Source organism: Zootermopsis nevadensis, unplaced genomic scaffold (assembly GCF_977971745.1).
Source record: "Zootermopsis nevadensis isolate Lab colony 2312 unplaced genomic scaffold, Znev_1.0 Znev_ptg000028l, whole genome shotgun sequence".
Lineage (NCBI taxonomy): Eukaryota > Metazoa > Arthropoda > Insecta > Blattodea > Termopsidae > Zootermopsis > Zootermopsis nevadensis.
In genome coordinates, this window is record NW_028259160.1 from 16122147 (window position 1) to 16142682 (window position 20536).

Consider the following 20536-nt stretch of genomic DNA (forward strand, 5'->3'; position numbering starts at 1 on the left):
AAGCTGCGCGGCCTGTTTGAAAGTTGTTTTTTTTAACTTCTGACTTCGTTCTTTATTACACACAACTCGTTCTACACAACCAAGAGCTAGATAAATACACTTGTAAAAAAGGGAATTAACTAATCACTTTCACATAATCATAAAAATTCACATTACAATTTCGATCGAGAGGTACAGCGAATCATTACGAGTGCATGTTTACGGTTTGCTGAAGTTACATTTGAACAATACGACTTAAAAAATTGCCTAAAAAAGAATGGTTATGTATATTGAAAAAAATTTCTTGTTCATGATACTGTTTACACATACTTATCACCAAACACAGAGCCGATAAATCTCGTTAATATGGAAGTTTCTCTACGTTGCAATAAGTGTTGACGAAGGTACATATTAAACTGCCTACGTAACATGTAAAGTGAAATTAGCCAACTCTAATGCGCACACGATAGTCATAAACAACAGAAACGTAATATGACGGTTAAGGACACAATTACTCACGTATTTTTAAGCGTATTCTTGGAGGTTATAACTATCCTTCTCTGCGTCCATCCACTATCCAAGTGACTGAGTGAACATTTTGTTTGGACACGCTCTACAACATATTGCAATCAAAGCACGTTAACCAAAAAGATACGCACGACTAATATAAGAATCATATAAATAAAATGATTCCTTAAAGCCGACCATTATAGTCGATTTTCGTTAGTGGTCATGATACACAAAATAAATACTAATTAAATTATCATTAAAACATCATAACATACGCAGTGATGATGAATTCAAGGCAACCCGCAATGCAGTCTCCCACATACGACGTTGATAGGACAGTCTTTGACATACGATTACACAACGCTCAGCGTGCCATCTGACAACAGAATCTTGCACAATAACTACACCCTGCCATCTGGTATGAGTAATTCACACTCGATATATCACTACACGCAGTAACTACGCATCTGAAAGTATTTTAACATATAGGAAGAATAGCTACTACTTGTAACGTACGAGTACGTCGTACAATCTAGAATATATTTATTTATAAAACTAACAGAATTATCCAACAAAGTCTATTATTGTCTGTGCAGCTGCAAATCTTGTTTCTTTCCTGACAACACGTTCCATAGATCCACCGACAATGCAGGTTTCTACATTACCTACCGAGAAGCTGGCGGTAACCCTCGAGGCACCAACATGGATTACGTTTAAGACAAAATAACACAGTGCCAAAATTAGTGATATTTAATGTTCTGTATCGAAAAAAGGAAACTTACACAGAGTTCCATGACGCCTTGGTTGGCACTCCTGCAATAAATTCAGGGATATTCCATGTTTTATTGTTGGCCACAATGCCGAATATTACAAATGGGGGAAATAAACTGTAAATTCATAACCAAATTACGCAACCATTACACTTAAAAAGTTGAGATATTGAAGTCGGTTCTACATTTTAATTCAGAGATGTCAATCTATGCCTCGGTTACCGGGTCCCTGTGATTAACATGAGGGCTTCAAGTATAACGGGCACGCGTAGGGAAGGTTCTACACATTCTGTACCTCGATATTGGATGCAGGTGACGTATCAGCCTCACGCTCCTATCCTCTTAACCTGATAACCATCGAAAAGGACCCTACCAAAGCTCCACAGCGGAGGTTAGGATCCACGGAATTTTGGTGAACAAAGTTGTCCTCTACCAGTATCATTCAACTATTGCTCAATATTCACTCTTGTATCACCTGGGGATAGCCTCAGCTCCACAGAGACATCTATCACACCACCGTAACTAAATAGAAGTCAAGAAAAGGATGGATGAGTGGTCTTCAAAGCTGGTCTGGAAATGGAACGAAATACCAGTCATCAGTTCGTAACCAATCACTCAACTGAGCAATTTTACTGATTGAAACCCAACATGCAGATGACAAAATACATTTGAGTCATTTTAATATCATTTTCTTCAATATTTGTACAGTAATCCTCTGTCCACACTTCTCTCTTAACACATTCAACTAATAATCTGTACAAACAAAATGGTGTCGACTATATTCCATTGTTGACGGCCATCCATTATAAGACAAATCTGATGCGATTTACTGAAGCAATATCGATCGAGTTAAAAAGTCCATTGTTGTTAGGCAAGAGAAAAGATATGAAAGGGATGTACAGGTTACAGCGGACATATTACAATTAGCACGTCACAAGAATCTCTTACTTGAATTCTCATATGGGACTTAAAAGTTCTAAGTCATAATATCAAGTGTCAGAACAATGAAGTTTTGAAGCTACATTTTTTTAGTGCAGACTTCGTTGTTCGACAAACTTAAAAAAAGGAAATTTCGAGTTACATTCGATACTAAATACAGCAATAATGTACTGAGTTATCACACAGACGATAACATAATGTTTAAATTATTTACATAACTCGTCCAGTTTCCATAGACAAAATGAAAAGAAATTGATTAATTATAAAACACCTTTCAGTCTACAATCAGGTATACGACAAAAAAAACTTTTCTGCGAAATTACTGAAATGTTTTGAAGCCAAATATTAAATTTTATATACATATATAGCATTTGAGGATAGTATTATTTATTCACTAGTAGCGCGAGAGAAAACTCTTAAACGTATTTATATATTTCACATATGTTCAGACATTTCATTAGAATCACCTGCATTTCACGAAATAAATACCGCCTACTGTCTCGCAAAATTTTTTGTTAAATTTTTCTATCTTCTGCCAAAGCTACATTATTCGTGTTCTAGCCTATATTTTGTGCAAAAAATGAAAAAATAATTTAAAAAATATTGTCTCGGCCCAGAATTCTACTTTCTGCCTTATAAGTCTACGATATATGAAGGATAATTTCAAATTGTTAAAGTCACTTGTCTTACAAGGAACAAGATCATAGCTCATTCTTGTATTCATCTGCAATATTCTTACCTGTCCCGTGTTCTTATAAAGGTTGCCCATAAAGTGCCATCATTTAAGAGATCGTATACGGGCATTACGAAAAATAATTCCGCAGATGCTGCAAAAATGTATTCTGCAATGCAGATGTGATGTCATCGCTCAAGCACAATGCAAAGCCAAAGTTTTATTAATAAATATTCCTCTATTTATACTACTGGGTCATTTATTCTAAACATTATCGAGTTCGACTTCATGAATACGTATTATAAGCAGTGCGAGATCTGTCTTGTGTCCAAGATAAGAAACTAAAAAAAAATTGAGTGAGACCAAGCGAAGTCTTAGCACAGACTGGATATGTGCGTTAAGATATTCAACACGCGGATGTTAACAAAATTTGACTGTGACAAATTTTGAAAACTCTTAACTACTAGCTCGTTCTGACTTCACATATCACGGAAAATACACTGATTAATTAAAACTAATACCTATAAGTGTATGAATATTGAAGCTTACATGACGTAATAGAATCACAGTTTTAAAAAAAAAACTTACGACACACACTGTAGAAACATGAGCGTTGAGGAATATTCAAGAATGTTGTCTTGCTAGTTTTAACTGGTGCAAAATCTTGTACTGGAGACAGCCAACAAAGGACATGTGAAGGGTATGAAAAGAGATTACACTTAGAACACGTACTTTACAAAACAATGCCCACAGCGCTACGCCCCAATTATAAGTCCACAACATAAAACCGCAATGAAAAATTCTCGGGCGAAGATTCCGCGAAAATACGATATAAAATTAACTCTGAACCACATCGTTTATGGGATGGGCGTTTGACGTCACTCAATGTCACACACAGGCAAAGCTACAATCAGACAGGTCACGTGTGCAATGGACCCTCCTCTAATTATTACTTTGCAAGTGAAGACTCGAGTCCCTTACGCCTCGTCTGACCTCGTGGATAAAAACGGACTCGAAAAAGAAATCCACAAATTTTATTTCCTATAAACGCGGGACGGTACAGCCGACAAAATTTCACGCGAAACAATTAAGAATTGATATCGACGAGGAACACAAACTCCCTTTAAATCACAACTTCGTCCAAAATGTTATTTAAGAATTCAGTCCGTACCGCGAAGAAAACACAACTCTTAACCATTACAAAGATCAACTGTTTAACCTTTTTGAAGTCAAAGCTCGTCTAAATATTACGTATTTAAGAATTCAGTCCGTACCGCGAAGAAAACACAACTCTTAACCATTACAAAGATCAACTGGTTAACGCTGTTTACGGAAATGACAGCTGTTTACAGTGATAATCATACAAAATACATAAAGACGAGCTACTGATTGTTGAACCAGATGAAACAATAGGGCTTTAAAGTGGTCATAAAACATTTGGCTTCTAACCTAAGCAACACCCAAAACGTCTTTCATGGTTGAATGTCACAACAGTGAATCAATTACGACGACAACTCAAGGCCTCAATAAAACCACGTAACAGACGTCGTATTTAGTCTAGCTTAATAAATGACTAGCACAGAACGCGCATTCAACTACTCTCAGAGCTAGTGGAACAACAAAGAAACAGTTAAAAGTACGTAGTTAGGATACGAAGCACGAACACCGACCTTTACAAAAGGAAGACCTATATTATACGCGTTAATAAAGGCACCAGCTTTTTCTAATTAATTTTCGGGCTGCCTAGCTCTTACCTATGGATTACTCTCGCGTTTAACTAAATCAAGGCACAAGAGATGCACCCTCGCTTGCAAAACCAACCCCCATAATCTGTTCAGTTCTTTAAAGTTTCCATTTTAACACATTTTGTTCTATAATGACACGAAAAAGCTGGTTGTATAAAGTTCCAATAAATGAGCGAGGACATTGCTGAACGTGGCGACTAAACACAGTGAGGGATTTAAATCAGTTTTCTTCTACCAAAGGCTTGGTATGAAATACAAATCAGTGAATCTGAAGTCCGCCACTGGCCTGCCAAAGTCGGCAAATCGAATTCGGTAAAAATTCTTCCACGGAGACTGAACTGAGATTTCTGTTTTACGCCCACATCAAAGTCGAGTTAAGGCTTTTCATTTTCGTGCGAAAAAACATCCTGTATTCCTGACAGATCGTGGTAGATTAAGACCAACATCTAGCAGCGTTCTTAACATCGGACATTACCCACTTCCTCAGGTACACGTGTACCAAAATGTACCTAATTAAATTTTAATGATTTATTTTACCAAAACGACGAGGCATAAATATCTCGTTCAAATGAACATCTCAAGCAGCCATTACGTATTAAACGTAAGTGAAACACCAAACAAAATGTAATTGACACGGGAGAAATACATTTTTAAATAAAATAATTTATTTTAAGAATAGCTTCATCGCTTCTGCCGCGCCCCTAATTAATTTTAAAGCTTTAAAATATATTTCATTCTGGTAAACGAGAAGCAATGTAGTGCCACACTGCAAATGGCTAGCAGCAGGCGCAAGACAAGATTTCGCAACCATCGGCTCACTGTGAACCAGGCTTCCCCGTTCTCGCAGCCGACGAGTTGTTCGCGTTTAAATCCATTCAACACGAACGAAGAGTCAACTATGTGACTGTCAGAGCTTCACGAAGACTTAACATTCCCGTTATATTTCCACAGCAAAACTTGAACCTTAAACCGTTTCTTTCGGTGATCCTAAAGACATGTGGTCCGATGCTTCTAAACGAGATATCTCGTGCGTGTGAATAAAACATCCAATATTAACATAACATAAATTTTGTATTATTATTTTTATCCGGCTGGCTGTGTTTTTCCATGTTAAAAATATTTTCTGATCACTGATGTATAAGACTTTTAAAGAATCAGTGACAGTTCTTGATGTAAAAGTGCAACTGAAATGTTCATGCCCGATCTGAATTGGTGAAAATAACAGAAGCTGAGATGCGAAATGTCGTAAGTGCGATTTGTTAGACCCCTGTCTGGTCCCTCACTCGTCTTCTGAACCGTCGGGTAGAGGGGTCATCTTATCGCCACCCTGGAGCTCGTAAGACATCTTCTGCAAAACAGAAACACACAACAGCTCAGTCCTGATGACACAGCGCAACGCTGTCAAACCACAGGTCAGCCCTTCTAATTAGATTTTCTCGACCAACAAGCCCAGATGACGTCAGCCGGGATGCCTTCTACGTCACAGGCCTGTTTGGTCTGGATTAGAAAGCGGCTAGAACAATGTTTCAGAATTTAGCGTTCCCTGGAATCCCGTAAAAAAACCCTTTTACACTCGTGCACTTTCAATGACAATTCGTTCATCAAATTCGAGATTAAAATCAGACCGACTTTTAACATTACTTGAGCGCGTCTAAGGATGGCGTCAATATTACTGAACTTTTGCTACGTCTTGTGTTCCTGGATGTTCCACATTACTCAAAAGAATATTCGAAAGTTTCAACGTCTCTCTTAGCCGGTGCTTGGTAGGTTCTTAAGGAAAATCTGTACTCGAACTATTTTATTCTACTTCAAAATTGTCGGTCTTACCTTCACGTCTCTTAAATCTAAATTAATACCCTACTCACTCCTTCTGATATATACTTAATCATCAGAAGCCTAAGCTCGCGTAAATAATATTTAAGAATTCAGCCCGTACCGCGAAGAAAACACTACACTTCACCATTACAAAGAACAACTGGTTAACTCTGTTTACGGAAATGATCGCTGTTTACACTGAAAATCATACGAGGCACATAACCACAAAATGCAGTTACGGATTGCCAAAGCAGATGGTACATATATTTACCACTGGGATCTAAAGAGATTAGGTGCAGCAGACATCATACACATTTTTATGCTTAATCTGACGACGCTTTCAACTGCTGAGAACACACAGATTCGAGTGACAGGATTAATGAATGGATTAAAGCAGTGGTAACTATATATTCACGATGCTACTATCCCAGAATTCGCCTGGAGAGTCAAATGAAAAACATGAAAAATGTCTGTCAGTGCAGCCATCCTCCGAGTCGAGATTTGTACACATTATGATGATCTAGTCCTTTGGCAATGTCTCAAAAGTGGGGGGCGGGGGGGGGGGGGCGCGGAATGCTAGTTACTCTTTCACTTCTGACCGTGAGGCCTTAGTCGTGGACCTAGACCGGGGTTGTGCAAGATTTGACTACAAACAACGTGTTATTGCAGGACAAGAGATGCATATTATCACGTTTGTCGTTAATTCTCTCTCTCTCTCTCTCTCTCTCTCCCCCATTCGAATTTTCCTAATCAGTAAAATCAGTTTAAAGTTCAACTCAACAGAAGCAGATTTCTAAATAAACTAACTGTTGCTGCGTATTTACGATCACGTCACAAATTCATCTTAAACAGTCGAGATTTCAGGTTCTCATGGCGTCAAATATGAAGATGGCTGCCTTCTGCAATTTGTTCCGTGTAGTCCACGGAAGTTTATCGGCGTTTAGAAAGAGCGCGTACTGCCTCCACCATCAGGGCACATCGCCCAGGCGCCTCTGAAACGTCGGTTAACGTGTACCAGGCACAACATCCAAGAACTCGTATTCAGCTTAAATAATCTTGTATACCTGCGCGATGAAGTGAACTATAAATTCCAGTTTTCTCGTTTTTCTTAGTTTCGTCTTTCGATCATGGAAGTACTGTGCGCATATATTGTTCGCTGTAGGTTAAAATTCCTTCCCAGCTTGAAAATAACATTCCTTCTCGTAACACCCTAGGGGGAAAAAATTTGAGCAACTTTCATAAAAATACCTCACAATAAATTTAGGGAAAGATTACCGTAAAAAAAATCTATTTTCGCTTCTCCCTTTAACATTTTACGTCAATTACAGGCAATTTTTTAGACCGTCACTGAATGTTATCAACCCGAAGAATTGTTAATTTTAAAATTTTTACAGATTTCTGACTTCAATGTCCCCTACTAACCTCTCCTTTTATCTGTTCTGCTTGTTGCATCCAATTCCTGAGGTACAACAGATGACCTTCGGAACAGAACTCGGGTCTGTTTGCTAGTTCTGCTTTCGGGCACTGCGCCCAACAAATCGCCAGCGCGTGTACGAAAACAGACGAAAAAGAAAATGAAGGTCACGTCTGTCTCTCCATTATATATTTCGTCTCCAGAATACATTAGCAAATGTCTATCAAATTAAACGAAAATAATTCGTTCTGACATATTTCTGGATAACGACATTTACATTCCCATATTTTATACAGAACCTCTTAAGTTTATTTCAAAATGTCTCAAAACTGCAACATCTTCTAAATATTATTATATCGTTATTTTTATTTCCTTGTTTCTAAGTGATAAGAGTATTACAGTAATCCTTTATCGAGTCACTGACGTCATAAGGGTATGACGTCAGTGACTAGACTATTGTTTATCAAACATCCTCAATGAACAAAGATAAGGAAATTCTACTTTTATACATCAATATGTTTGTTTTTAGTGCGAACTTCGGTCCTAGTCGATATAATTTCAAACCAAAACATGACGACCTACGTAATAATTCCACTTCATTAACCATTTCCCGCCTGTACACCGCGATATTTGGCTTTCACAAATTTACAGACGTCAGCGGAGGACTCGAAGATGAGTCTCAAACGCCAAGAACTGTACATTCCCGTTTAACGTGTTGTGGTACGTACAGTTTTTGTCAACTGAGAGTTAAGGACTTTCACCAAAACGTCGAATTTCCATCGCAGTCAATTTATACACAAAATTCCACTAGAGCGAAGCCAGCAGTTAGCTGCTAACCTAACCTAACTTCGACGGGAGTTTTAAGAACGCGTTGCGGTAAATGCAAACAGTCGGAGATGCAAAGGTCATACTAACGTCACCAAGATCAATGACTGAAAATGGAACGGGTCACGAGAAAAAGAGTTAGACCTCAGGAATGGTTTGTTTAAAATTATTCCGACCTGTTTGTTTCGTAATGTACTTCCAAATGGATTTGCTACAAGGCACTTCATCATAAATTATCACAAAATATACCAGAATTTTGAAAGGTTAGAAAAAGAACGGAATCTCAAAACGAAATTCACTCAAGACACTGGACTTCGAGCTCATAAAATAAACTCAGAACTTCCACAACAGAAATGAGAAATCCACAGCTCAAAGACTTTATTTAAAACTACGTATTTTATGTTAGTTAATGAAATCATTTTGTGAAATTTAAAGGTTCGTTACCGTGTTCACAACAGCCCGTTACCTGAGCACACTCGTCTTAAATTTATTACTAACCTAACCTTGCATTAAAATGTCAATCAGTGTGAGACACGCGAAGTCACTGAATGCGTGCAGATATCTGTATTACCGACACAAACTCGCCCTGCTGTTTCGTTGCAGTCGACATAATTATCGATCCCCAGAGACACGGGATCAGGAAATTGAATCCCAGCACGAGGCTCCAGTCTGGTTAAAAAAATAAATTCTGAAAATGATATTTGCGAGACAGGTCGTTTCAGATGTCCTTCGTAAGATGCTACAATTTAATTTGATTAATTACGCTCCGTTTAATCATTTATATGGCAGTGTATCTCTTGCTTTTAAAAGTTCAATTTCGATCAGAGAGTCTCTCGGATGGTTTAATTTGGTTCTCAAAATTGACGGAAAACATTTGAAGTTTTCACTGCCGACTGGATGCAAATTCAGGCATCCACTGTACGGGCAACGCGATCTTCGGGGCTGTTGCACGAATGAAGACTATTTTCTGGGATGTTGAGCCGCGTACTCGCAGAAATCGGCCGACGTTTCAGATGTGATTCCTGCCGCAATTATTAGGGCGATCGACGCTTAATTTATACGACACTACACGGAACAACATTCTCGAAGGCGGTAATCTTCATACAAAAATTCCAATCGAAAACCTGGAGTAAAGAGGCCATTTTGAAAAGATAGGGGAAATATAATTAAAATGATTCTTAGATTAAAAAGGGGGCAGAGGGGTGTGGACTGGGTTCGACTGGTCCTTGGACCAGAAGTGGGCTTTTGTTAACACGGCAATGAACCTTCGACTTTCATTAAAGCCGTGGGAAATTACTGACCAGCTGAAGGGCTGCCAATCTGTGAAGGACTCTGCTCCAAGGAGATTGTTAAAGATAAAACCCATGCAGGCATTTAGGACACTTTTCTCCTGAACAGGTGCAACTCGTAAAATGTTCGAGTAATATGAAATTCCCAGCACTCAATACTATTTCTTCCTTAGCGGCGAAAATATATTTCACCGGTCGTAGGGTGACTTTCACGGCATAGCTTCGAAAATGTTGACACTACCATAAGCCCCATCTCCACCCCCGAGCCAATACCAAAGGCGGAATATTTTGGTGGGTAGAAATTCAACGAAGTTCCTCGAATTTCTCTGTCGGTTTATTATTATTATTCCTGCAGATGTCAAGTCTGCGCTTAAAACGTCGAGGGAGAATTCAGTAAATTCCTTAAATGTTCGTGTTGACTACACGTGACACTTAGTTTAACGTTCAGTACTTCGAAATTCCGTTCGTCCTAGAAAGGGGGCAGGTCGGAGATAAATGAAAGCGTTTATTTATTAATTCATTAATGATAAGTTACCCGAGAAGAATTTGGGAGGAATGCTCCTGAAATCTTGACAATTACATACATTGAGAGGACTACACGAGACCCTGAGAGAAGCCCACTTACAAAACTTCGCAAATACAGAAAGATAATATTAAAATTTATCTCTAAGCGTAAGGATGTGGACTGGATTCAAGTGACACAGAACAGGGATCAATGGCGGACACTTGAGGGCACTGTTCAATAAAATACGGGTATGTTTTCAACGAGATGAACGACTATCAGGTAAATTCCTATGGCTTTCCGTTCGTAATTGAAATCATTAAACTGTTCATGGACAAAGTCTTTGTGCGGATCTGTGTGCCCCAGTTTAGAGCTTCCATGTTTCTGTTCAGGTGTGCAGTGAGGTTAAGCCTGGAGCCTCAGTTTCTAGGTTGCAGCCCCCAGATGCCGCTGCTGTACCGCAGGACAGCGTGAATATTTATGACCACGCGCGAGAGCCCTCCCCCCGTGCCATCGGTACGTGATTCACGTAAAATTGTGCCCCGAGTAACCGTGGAAAAAGGCAGCGCCTTCTAAGTCTTGAAAAATGACCGATCCATAAGACAATGTGATATCCACCAGGAAATCACTAAGGTGATCTCATAATCGTTGCCATGGTAATGACGTTAAGGGATTTTGGACCATGTGTTTACAACTTTAAATTTTCCCCACTGGTTCTCTATATAAAGCGCTTAAATGAATGTTTATTAACGTCATGACAGTCCACATATTAATTCTCCAAAACTGATTGACGGATTTCTATTAAATTTAGTGGCTGTAACAATAATCGGCAATGGTATGTTGTAAAACACGAGACAGACAATAACAGACGAAGGAAGAAGAATTTTTTTTAAAAAAATATCTTACGTTAAATTTTGACATCCATTGAGACTTCGATATTTGGCGAGATTTCAGGTTCTGGAATAAAAATACCTGCCTTCAGGGATGTTGCGCAGTGTAGTCTGGTATATTACCGACGTTTCGGAGTGCTTACTGCCTCAATCATCAGGACGTCATTACATACTTTCCTTCGAATCCACCCAGAGACACTGAAAGCCCTTTCCCCGACGACGAAGAAATTTGAGGTTCTCAAGGACGCAATTATGCCCACAGAGATCTTCTGGTGGGAGAGGGGGGGAAGGAAGTTTCGGAGGGATATACTGCCTCGATCTTCGGGGCTAAAGATGGGAGAGTCGGTGTGCTTGGCAGGCACGTCGGCTAGCGCAGACTCACCCCAATCGTGTAGCGTCGGATCGTCTTCTGTAGTCGGCGTCGAATATTGCAACAGGCGCAGGCAGACACCACGACCAACAGCACAGTCACACCCAGTGCCAGGGGCAGGAGAATGCTATCTCTGCTGTTGTAACCCTGCAGCACGCAACAGAAAGCAGGCAAACAACGTTATGAACATCAACTGAAACACGTACTTACGAAACTTACTCTAAGTGCTGTGCATTTTATGATTCCAAAGTACCGAGTTCCGTAGGTTTCAATACATTAATAGCGCACAAATTAGGCTATCAGGCGTCGGCAACAGGAAATAGTTTCGAGCAGTCGCCATGCTGTTACTTTCAATAACCCCCCCCCCCCCCAAAAAAAAAAAAAAAAATCCCCAGGACTTCAGGGCACAGTGGCTGGTATACATGCCTAAGGTCTCGGGTTTGAACCTCGGACTCGAAACCAGATTGATCTGGTAATCCTCAGATCCTCCAGGAACGTTTTGGGACAGTGCCTTAATCCACTGAAGCCCACAGCTCATCCAAATATTATTTAAAAATCCAGTCCGTACCGCGAAGAAAACACAACTCTTAACCATTACACAGAAGTAAATAAGCCACGGAGATGCTGGGAGATTCTTGGGCAGTGCCCGGGAGGACCCGAGACTTTCCTGAACCAGAATTTTCTTCGATTCACAACTAAATGCAGTAACACGACTCGGGCTTTCGTCCTGAACAAAAAGCCAACAGAATACTGTGACGTTTGCAGTAGAACACTGAGATCTCATATCACACGCTACAAGATTAATTAAAACGTGCATTTATTCATCGAATGCGATAGGCCCTTCACTACCAATCCTCACCTATCGTCGTGGCAAACGTGCTTAGTATTCCCTTGGGGTTCAACCGTGTCTGACGTAGGCAAGCCCTCGCCCGGTAAGTTGACCGCTTACAAACTGCTGTTTCGGTTTATTCTTTTACACAAATCGATACGTAATATAACCAGAAACGGTCTATGCAACAAGGACCTACGGGCCATCGCGGACGCAGCTGTCGATATCACAAAGAAAGTTACCGTAAATTACATCAACTCTATACGACGCACCCGGAAAATTACCCGTCGATAATAACGGGAAAATCTAGAGTTTTACTTGAAAAAACACATCTTTAAAAAGTGATAGTGGAACCACGGTTCCGGAGAATTTGACGTAAATACGTCTATACGGAAAGGAAGTTTATATATTGGCTTTATTCTAAATATTTCCTTTATACATGCTTTACAATTGAGTAAAGTTTGATTAAGACTTTGCTTATTCAACTTGAATTAGTTACGCTTAAAATGGGTCTGTGGTAGATGAATGAAATGAAATATAATGTAATGTAAGGTAGGGTAATGTAATGTAACGTTTCCTAGGTAACAACAATGCCGAGTAAACACGACGTTCCCTAGGTAACCATTGTTATCGGATCTTTTTCGTTACACTTTTTCGCCGAATTACCCTTCCTTATAGACGTATTTACGTCAAAAAAGTATAACAAATCAGCACAGTTAAAATCATTACTTCACCTTCCTTAATCGAGAAACCTGGTAAGTATACATGTACAGCCCTCACTCAAAAAAGCATAGCCAATAACAGCCCAAGTCCCTTACGGATAGCAAATGATCACCAGCTGATCTGCCCTTTTATTAAAAGGGCCATTCACGCTTGTTCACAGAACGCGTGGAAGTTTAACTCCACGCTCATTACCACACACGACTCCATGTTGTGGTATTAGGCGGGAAACAAGGAGGAACAAACAGGAGAAAAGCAATGACGGGGAGAGGTCAGGTTCCCAGGCAGTGTCCGTTCGTCCTTCTGATAAATACAGGTTGAAGACAAAAGTCAAGATTTGGCAAAAGGAGAAGGCAACTCAGGTCGCCTAAAAATACGTAGCCATGACTTAGCCCGTTCTTGCTCTGGGAGTAGCAATTCAGACCCTTCTTATGCATGTAAATTTGGGGGAGGGGAACATATCACGGCGCGAGATAAGATCCGAGAACTTACAGTCACGAAGTAAGCGGTCACGGACATGGGTAGGCTACATGCAGTACCGCAAGGTCGAATGAGTTGCCTGCAGCACAGCACAAAGGAGATGCGCTCAAAGAACGGTCTGTAACCTAACCTTGCATCACCACTCGCTGACTTGTACATGCATCTAAATCGACTCTTCCCTACAAGGCTCCAATCAGCGGTCATGGTCTTTGATTTACTGGGTTGAATGGGTGGTTTGTCATTATTTAATTGATTTCACTAGAATACGGGATTCGGTGAATGACTTCCGTAGTTGTAGAGACGGATTCGAGATGTACCAAGTTCGAACCTCACGAGTGAACGGACTACACTGATAAGTTTTCCGGGGTTTTACCCAGTCCCTTCTTGGACAATGCCTTAAAACAGGCAACGAATTATGACGTAATATCTGTTTTGCGGTGCAGTTCTCAGATCCGCCACTGCGTGTTTCTGAAATTTAAAGTTACTCTAGATACGGTAGATTAATTTCCACTTATTTTTGATTTCGGGTTGGGGAGAATTTTCACTATCCCGAGGCTGCCCCAGAGTGAAGCTGGAAACTCACTTGCATACAGTCACGAGATTTAGAATGTGTGGAGCTTTACCTCCAAACATCCTAGCACTGCGCTGATCGATTTAGTCTTGGTGACCCGGGGCTATTCAACTGACAAAGTGTTTGGACTACGGCTTAAACATACATTACCTCAGAATCTGCCAACTTACAGTTGCCACGCTACATAACTGAACACTGATCCCTCAACTAGGGTAACATCTGCATTGTATCATCCACACCCGGGGTCCCGCCGTCGATGTAACATCGGAAAATTACTTTGTAAACAGAAGAACAGCGTCACTGTAGGAATCAATATCGAACTATACGCGTGAGCTGGTCCGGCAGACAGTACATCACTAGCCAACGCTGTTCTAAACAACATATAATAATCCAGTCCGTACCGCGAAGAAAACACCACGCTTCACCATTACAGTGATCAACTGGTTAACCTTGTTTAAGGAAATAATACGACTAAAACGCTAATTAACCCTTTGGAGCCGAAGCTCATATAAATTATATTTAAGATTTCAGTCCGTACCGCGAAGAAAACACCGCACTTCACCATTACGAAGATCGACTGGTTAACGCAGGGCAATGATGAGGTTTCTCTTCACGTATTTATCGAGTCAATGTTAAGTTATCCTCAAATTCGACCCTTCACAAACCATTCAGTTGTGCTAGCGTCGTTAAATAAAGTATGCTTAGTTCCGACGGTACGCCTGAAACTACACAGTCGATTGATGATTGGCGTTTCTAAAGCCTTCCTGCGTACAGTTCACTGGTTTGGACATCAGCACCTCCAACAGAGCACCGTGGATCACTAGGACATCCACGTCGCGTCCATCTGTCCTAGAGTCCAACGCCACGTAACGTTCCTCCCGGAACACGATTTACGAATCAGATATTTGATACAGGAAACAAGATAATTCAGTCGATGATATATTTATTGCGGAAACCTGATGCTCCATATTAATGTTATCTTGCCTCCATATCACCCGAAAGACGATAGGCTACACACCCGTGGGATTTACGCTCACTCACAAGTTCACAAATGATTCAATCTCTTCGTGAATTCAATTTTAGATTATTTCTGTTGCTTACAAATATTCGAACTTCCTCACGCAATGAAAAAAAAATGGATATAACATCTATTAAGGTGTCTTTATGATACTGAAACACGTAATCGAAACGACCTTCATCATAAATGACTTAAGGACTTCAGAAAGAGGACCAGGTCACATCAGAATTATACAAAGACGTAGACAATTTTACAGAAATTCGAACACTCAACTGTTACTAGGGCTAACGTGCCTTTACGTTCGTGTCGATGTATTTAATCCATTTGCAACGTAAGGATTTAATCCAAAGCGCATTCTGAATGTGTTGTGAGATAACGAAAATAACGGCTTATGCCATAGAAAAAACATTCAACTGTTTTTATTTCTCGTACAACTGAAAAGAGATTAGCTGTTGGAAATGAATAATAATTCTAAATACGTTAATTTCTAGAAAATAATAAAAAAGAACATTTATTAATTTTATACTCTGCACAACAATGAATTTCAAAACTACTGAGAAGCAGTGAGAACAAAAATAACAATAATAAAAGACCAACATTTCGCTTAAAGCGTATTTGTTCATTAAATGGAAAACTTCGTGCAGCTGTAATCTCCGTCATGGAAAGATTTTCATTTATTTTCAGTTAATCCGTAGCTACGAGTTGAATCACAGCGGGCATTGTTTCTACAGCGACAGACAAAATATTAAGGCCCGCCGGGCATTTCTACAGCAGATTTTGTTAAAATCATAAACGTGTCCAAACATGTCGGAAAACAGCCAACTGGAAGACCAAGAATGAGATGGGGTGGATTATAAACATCATGTTTCACACGCTTTAACCTAAAAAATTAAACGATTTCGTAAATACATTCAAATATGAATAAACGAGAGAAATGAATTCAATTACAGAGAAGAATTCAATCAGTTGCAAGGTCTTTGGGAACTGAAATTCGATAATCCCCCCTATAAATGGATATTGTACTCATTTATACCCTTCATCAAACAGCTGAGTACTTTTATTTAATTAAACCTTAAAAAGCAACTTTGTTGATGGAACAGGGCTCGGTAAAAGCATTGTCATGTGAAGTCTTCTCAAATTGCCACTTCCCCTCTCTCCCCCCTGCGTATAAAACGCAATTTACCGACGGAGCTACCGTTAAGCCTTCTACCCAGACGTAGCAGATACTGACATTTCCGTACAGAATGACATATTTCATAAACACCGAAAATCTGGCGACGAGACAATAAAATATGAAATCAAATATCCGATTATACGGAATATCTGACCGAACGGAAAATTTATAAATCAGCAGAACAAACGACAAATAATTTTGTATCGCATGATACACATTTTTCGCTGCCCTAAATAAAAAAAATACAGATCGAATAATTAAAATTGGAACGGGATTTTTAAGTTGTTCTTTATCGCAGAACATACCTAGCCAATTTCGTTAAGTTCTCAGTTAATATCGCTAAATAAGAACACGAAATATGCGCATTTAATTACGAAACACACTGTGACAATGTTAATGACATGTCAGATTAAATTCTCAGCCGTTCAGTTACGTCCTGTCGTCGAGTTTATCGTCTACGTCCCAACAAAGCGACGTTTCGAGTGCACCGCCAGTCGACTGTCTCTCTGATCATTCACGCTTCCAACTAAGCTCTGAACGGAAGGAATAAGACAGATTAAGAACCCACGTAAACCCAAGTACCTGGCCCACACATTTTGGCTACGAGCTGTTTCATAAATGGGTTCCGCCATCTAATCTTAGAACTTCCTTCCTGTGTATGGAAGAATATCCTGTCTGAATACCACATCCAACGCAACTGGACTTATTATTCCGTTAATCACGTAACGTCCACACCAAACGTCATTAAAATCCACTACGACACTGTCTCGACAGCTCATCACATGTCGGAATATTAATAAATCAATCCTCCTTGAAAACATTCGTCTCTCATTTTCAAGGCTAGCAACACAAGCATCAGTTTCACCAGACATTAATAGAAACAATTTACTGACCTTCCATTGTTGCATTATGATGTTATCAATCACATTGTTATTTCTCAACGAAAGGTGAATAATTGAACTTTTAAGTCAGTACCGTTAAATAATAGACGAATAAACATAACTGTCTCTCCAACAATGCGACGTTCAACGGTCTACCCTCACGTGCACAAAACATGGCGGCACTGTTAATTATCGAGGAGTTTTTAGCAACACAAGACGAAACTTCCATTGTTGCTAGCTAACAACACCACAGCTGTTCGTATTCTTTAACATTAAATATGGCGGCTCACAACATTCATGGATTACAACACTACCACCCTACACAGCGAAATGTATATAAGATTATAAATTTTAATTCAAAAACAGTATCGTCACTTTTCACTTCGAACACACTAACTCCAAAATAAGAGCTTCGAAGAGGCTTACCGATTCAACTTTGTTTTTCTTAGAAACGACAGACCAAAGAGAGAAAGTCAGATTAGGTGCTTTGTGTTGAACACCTGGACTGAAACAAAATTAAGGATCGTAGGCAGTAATTTCGCTTTGTTTGTGCTCTGACAACTGTAAATTCTCTTGTCCCTTTTGCTGCGTCATTCTTGCCTTCAGACACGCTCTCTCTTCTGCCTCTAGCCCAAACCCCAGTCCCCTGTGAGCTATACGTCCCGTCAAACCGAGGTAAAACACGGCACGGCCTTAAACGGAACACAAAGAAAAAGAACACGAAATAAAAAGGCGATTCGCTTCCATGAAATTTCATTACCGCCGTCGCATTGATGAACATCGCTCACAAAAGCAATTTGTAGACAGCAGAATGAAATAAGGTTATTGGTATAACCCGGAAATTTGTTTTAGTAAACAAACTACAAGCGAGACCCGGAAGGTTCAAGGCGGTCCACAGCAATTTCTCTTCGCTACCGAAACGTCGGTATTTACCAACAAGAGGAAACGACAGTCCTTTTTCTAGTCAAGAAATTCCCCTCCCTTCATCGGACCAAACTGTTCACTGCCGTGTTCACAAAAGCCCGTCCGTATCCAAGGCACGCAAGTCTAGCCCACACAATGTTTCCTTACGATCTATTTCCACGTCGTCCTTCCATCTACGTCTAGATCTCCCAAGTGCTCTTTTCCAATCAGGATTACCAACTAAAATGCACTAATTTACGTTTTCCCATTCGTGCTACATGTTCCGCTGATACGATCACCCGAACAGCTGGTAACAAAATATATGTCTGCCGTTCTCAAACACCCTTATTTTCTCGGGTATTCTGGTTCGAGTGAAATTGCTGCCTCCATCTTCAAGACTTGACTTCAGCTCTGAAGATGAAGGCAGCACGTTTATATAAGCATATTAATTACGTAACTTTGAGATTTATTGATTCGGAACCATAAAATTCACGAGCCATTTTAATGTTATTTTTAGAAAATGTGAGTCTGCTCATTCATTTTCCAGCCTTCTTCTTCTTCTTCTCATTTAAGGGCTGAACCGAAGTTGACGCCTTCCGAGAATAAATGAATTCTCAGTGACTTCACTGAACCCAAAATACCTTTTAGGGACGATGACAATTGTTACGTAGGAGGGGGGTGACGGAAGACGATGAAACAGCGAAGTCGAGACGTGGGGATGGAGGGTGGGGTGGGGTGGGGGGTAATAACCCCGGTCAGACGGTCGGGTGATTTACTGACCCACTGTCAGCTGAGGGTTGGTTCAATACTTGGTAAACTCTTGCGTGTTAAACCCGAACAGTTAGTAAATTAAACTGACAACGAATCAAAACAAACGAATGCCGTTAAGCGCTTAATCCTATTTTCTGACGTTAATTTCTTTCCGACAATAAAGATAATCGTAACAGTAAGTACAAGATCTTAAGTACAGGCCTTGAAGATGGAAGCAGAATGTCCCTCCGAAACGTTGATACCAATCTACAAGTTCACCATCAGAATTTTTTTTATACAAGCTGGAAAGGGCGAGAAGGCGTTAAAACAGGATAAGATGCAATTATTCTTACCTGTTTATCTTAATTCTGATCCCACAGTGACATAAATACTTGACGTGTTTAATAGAATATAAAAAAATCTGATTTGCGCTTCATATAAAGTACGCCTTATATAAGACAGATTTGAACTACGATTAAATTCGCACGGTCATTTTTTTTGGCATTTAGCCGTTAACACCAAATTAAATAGAAATCTGTCAAGTTTCTGGGCTGAGACTTTAAGACAGGTGTCTAAATTCTGCGAAGGCCTACTTATGCAAAGAACTCGACGTCGGTCTTCTGGGTTATAACGCATATATACACAAACGTTTCGAAGTAAAATATTGCTTCCATCTTCAGGGCGCGGTGCCGAAACATGTACTCACCACCCAGTGTAAGTAGGACGAGGGATCAGCAAAGGACCAGCGCGGCTCCAGCCAGGACCTGTGTTTGGGGCGCTCGGTCGACCTCCCGACATCCAGCACCAACACACCTTTGTCCTCGCCCGTGGCAGAAGACACGAACACCCTCGTCGTGGTGTTCCTCGCGTCTTCGTTAAGAGCCTTCTTCTTGCTGCTGCCAAAGTGGTCATGTTCCTTGGCCCCGACGTCTTCCTCCAGACGTCCGCCGACCTCGACAGGCGTCGTGAGGGCTCCTTCTGTTGACGTCGCCACAACTTCCACGCGTTCCGTCGTAGTTCCCATCACGACTTCGGACAATGGCGGTGGACCGACACTCGTCGAACTCTGATCGAACTTGACGCTAGAAGACGTAGGCGCGTCTTCAGACACAAAGCTCGACAACGGCGTCGTGTTCTGACGTACAGGCGTCGTCTTGTTCCCCTGTGGAACCATCGAGTGCGAACTATGACGGCCACCGTGGTGGTCGACGTTGTTATTGGTTCTGAAACGCTGTAGAGCCGATGGAAGTGACACGAGGTCAGTGGAGATTAACAGGTGTACCAAGGCGACTGCCCCGATGACGCCACATGCTAGGATCAGTGTTAAGATCAGAATCGTGGCAATGCGACCTCGCCTTGCTCCCCGACGTACGCCGGCGACGGAACGTCCACAGACGCTGTTGGTTGCCGTCATTACTGCAGCGTCATCTTGTTGAGGGAGAATTGTGTACTGGAGAGAGTTCTCGCCGTGTCTCACAGTCTTGTACAT

General features: G+C 40.5%; 2 protein-coding genes across 3 annotated transcripts in view; both read right to left on the bottom strand.

Annotated features, from left to right (window-relative positions):
- Positions 1–881, bottom strand: part of PCB (Pyruvate carboxylase) — a 34499-nt gene extending 33618 nt beyond the window's left edge. For both annotated transcript variants that reach the window (XM_022057562.2, XM_022057564.2), the window contains exons 1-2: positions 765–881; positions 499–592 (exon numbers count right to left, since the gene is read on the bottom strand). The gene's annotated coding sequence lies outside the window, so the exon portion shown is untranslated. The remainder of the gene's footprint in view (positions 1–498; positions 593–764) is intronic.
- Positions 882–5668: 4787 nt separating this feature from the next.
- LOC110826697 (uncharacterized) lies at positions 5669–20536 on the bottom strand. Its single transcript, XM_022057569.2, has 3 exons — positions 19754–20536; positions 11734–11868; positions 5669–5964 (listed from the first exon to the last, which is right to left on the bottom strand). The coding sequence occupies exons 1-3, from the start codon at positions 20534–20536 to the stop codon at positions 5896–5898; spliced, it is 987 nt and encodes a 328-aa protein (XP_021913261.1). The 3' UTR covers positions 5669–5895.

What these genes read in the sequence shown, in the direction of transcription:
- LOC110826697 (XM_022057569.2), bottom strand. Translation starts at nt 20,536, where the DNA reads ATGTACAAGACTGTGAGACACGGCGAGAACTCTCTCCAGTACACAATT. An exon ending in CGTCCTACTTACACTGGGTG is followed by an intron (nt 11,869 to 19,753) that starts GTGAGTACATGT and finishes TGCGTGCTGCAG; the next exon opens with GGTTACAACAGCAGAGATAG. An exon ending in TCCGACGCTACACGATTGGG is followed by an intron (nt 5,965 to 11,733) that starts GTGAGTCTGCGC and finishes TCTGTTTTGCAG; the next exon opens with AAGATGTCTTACGAGCTCCA.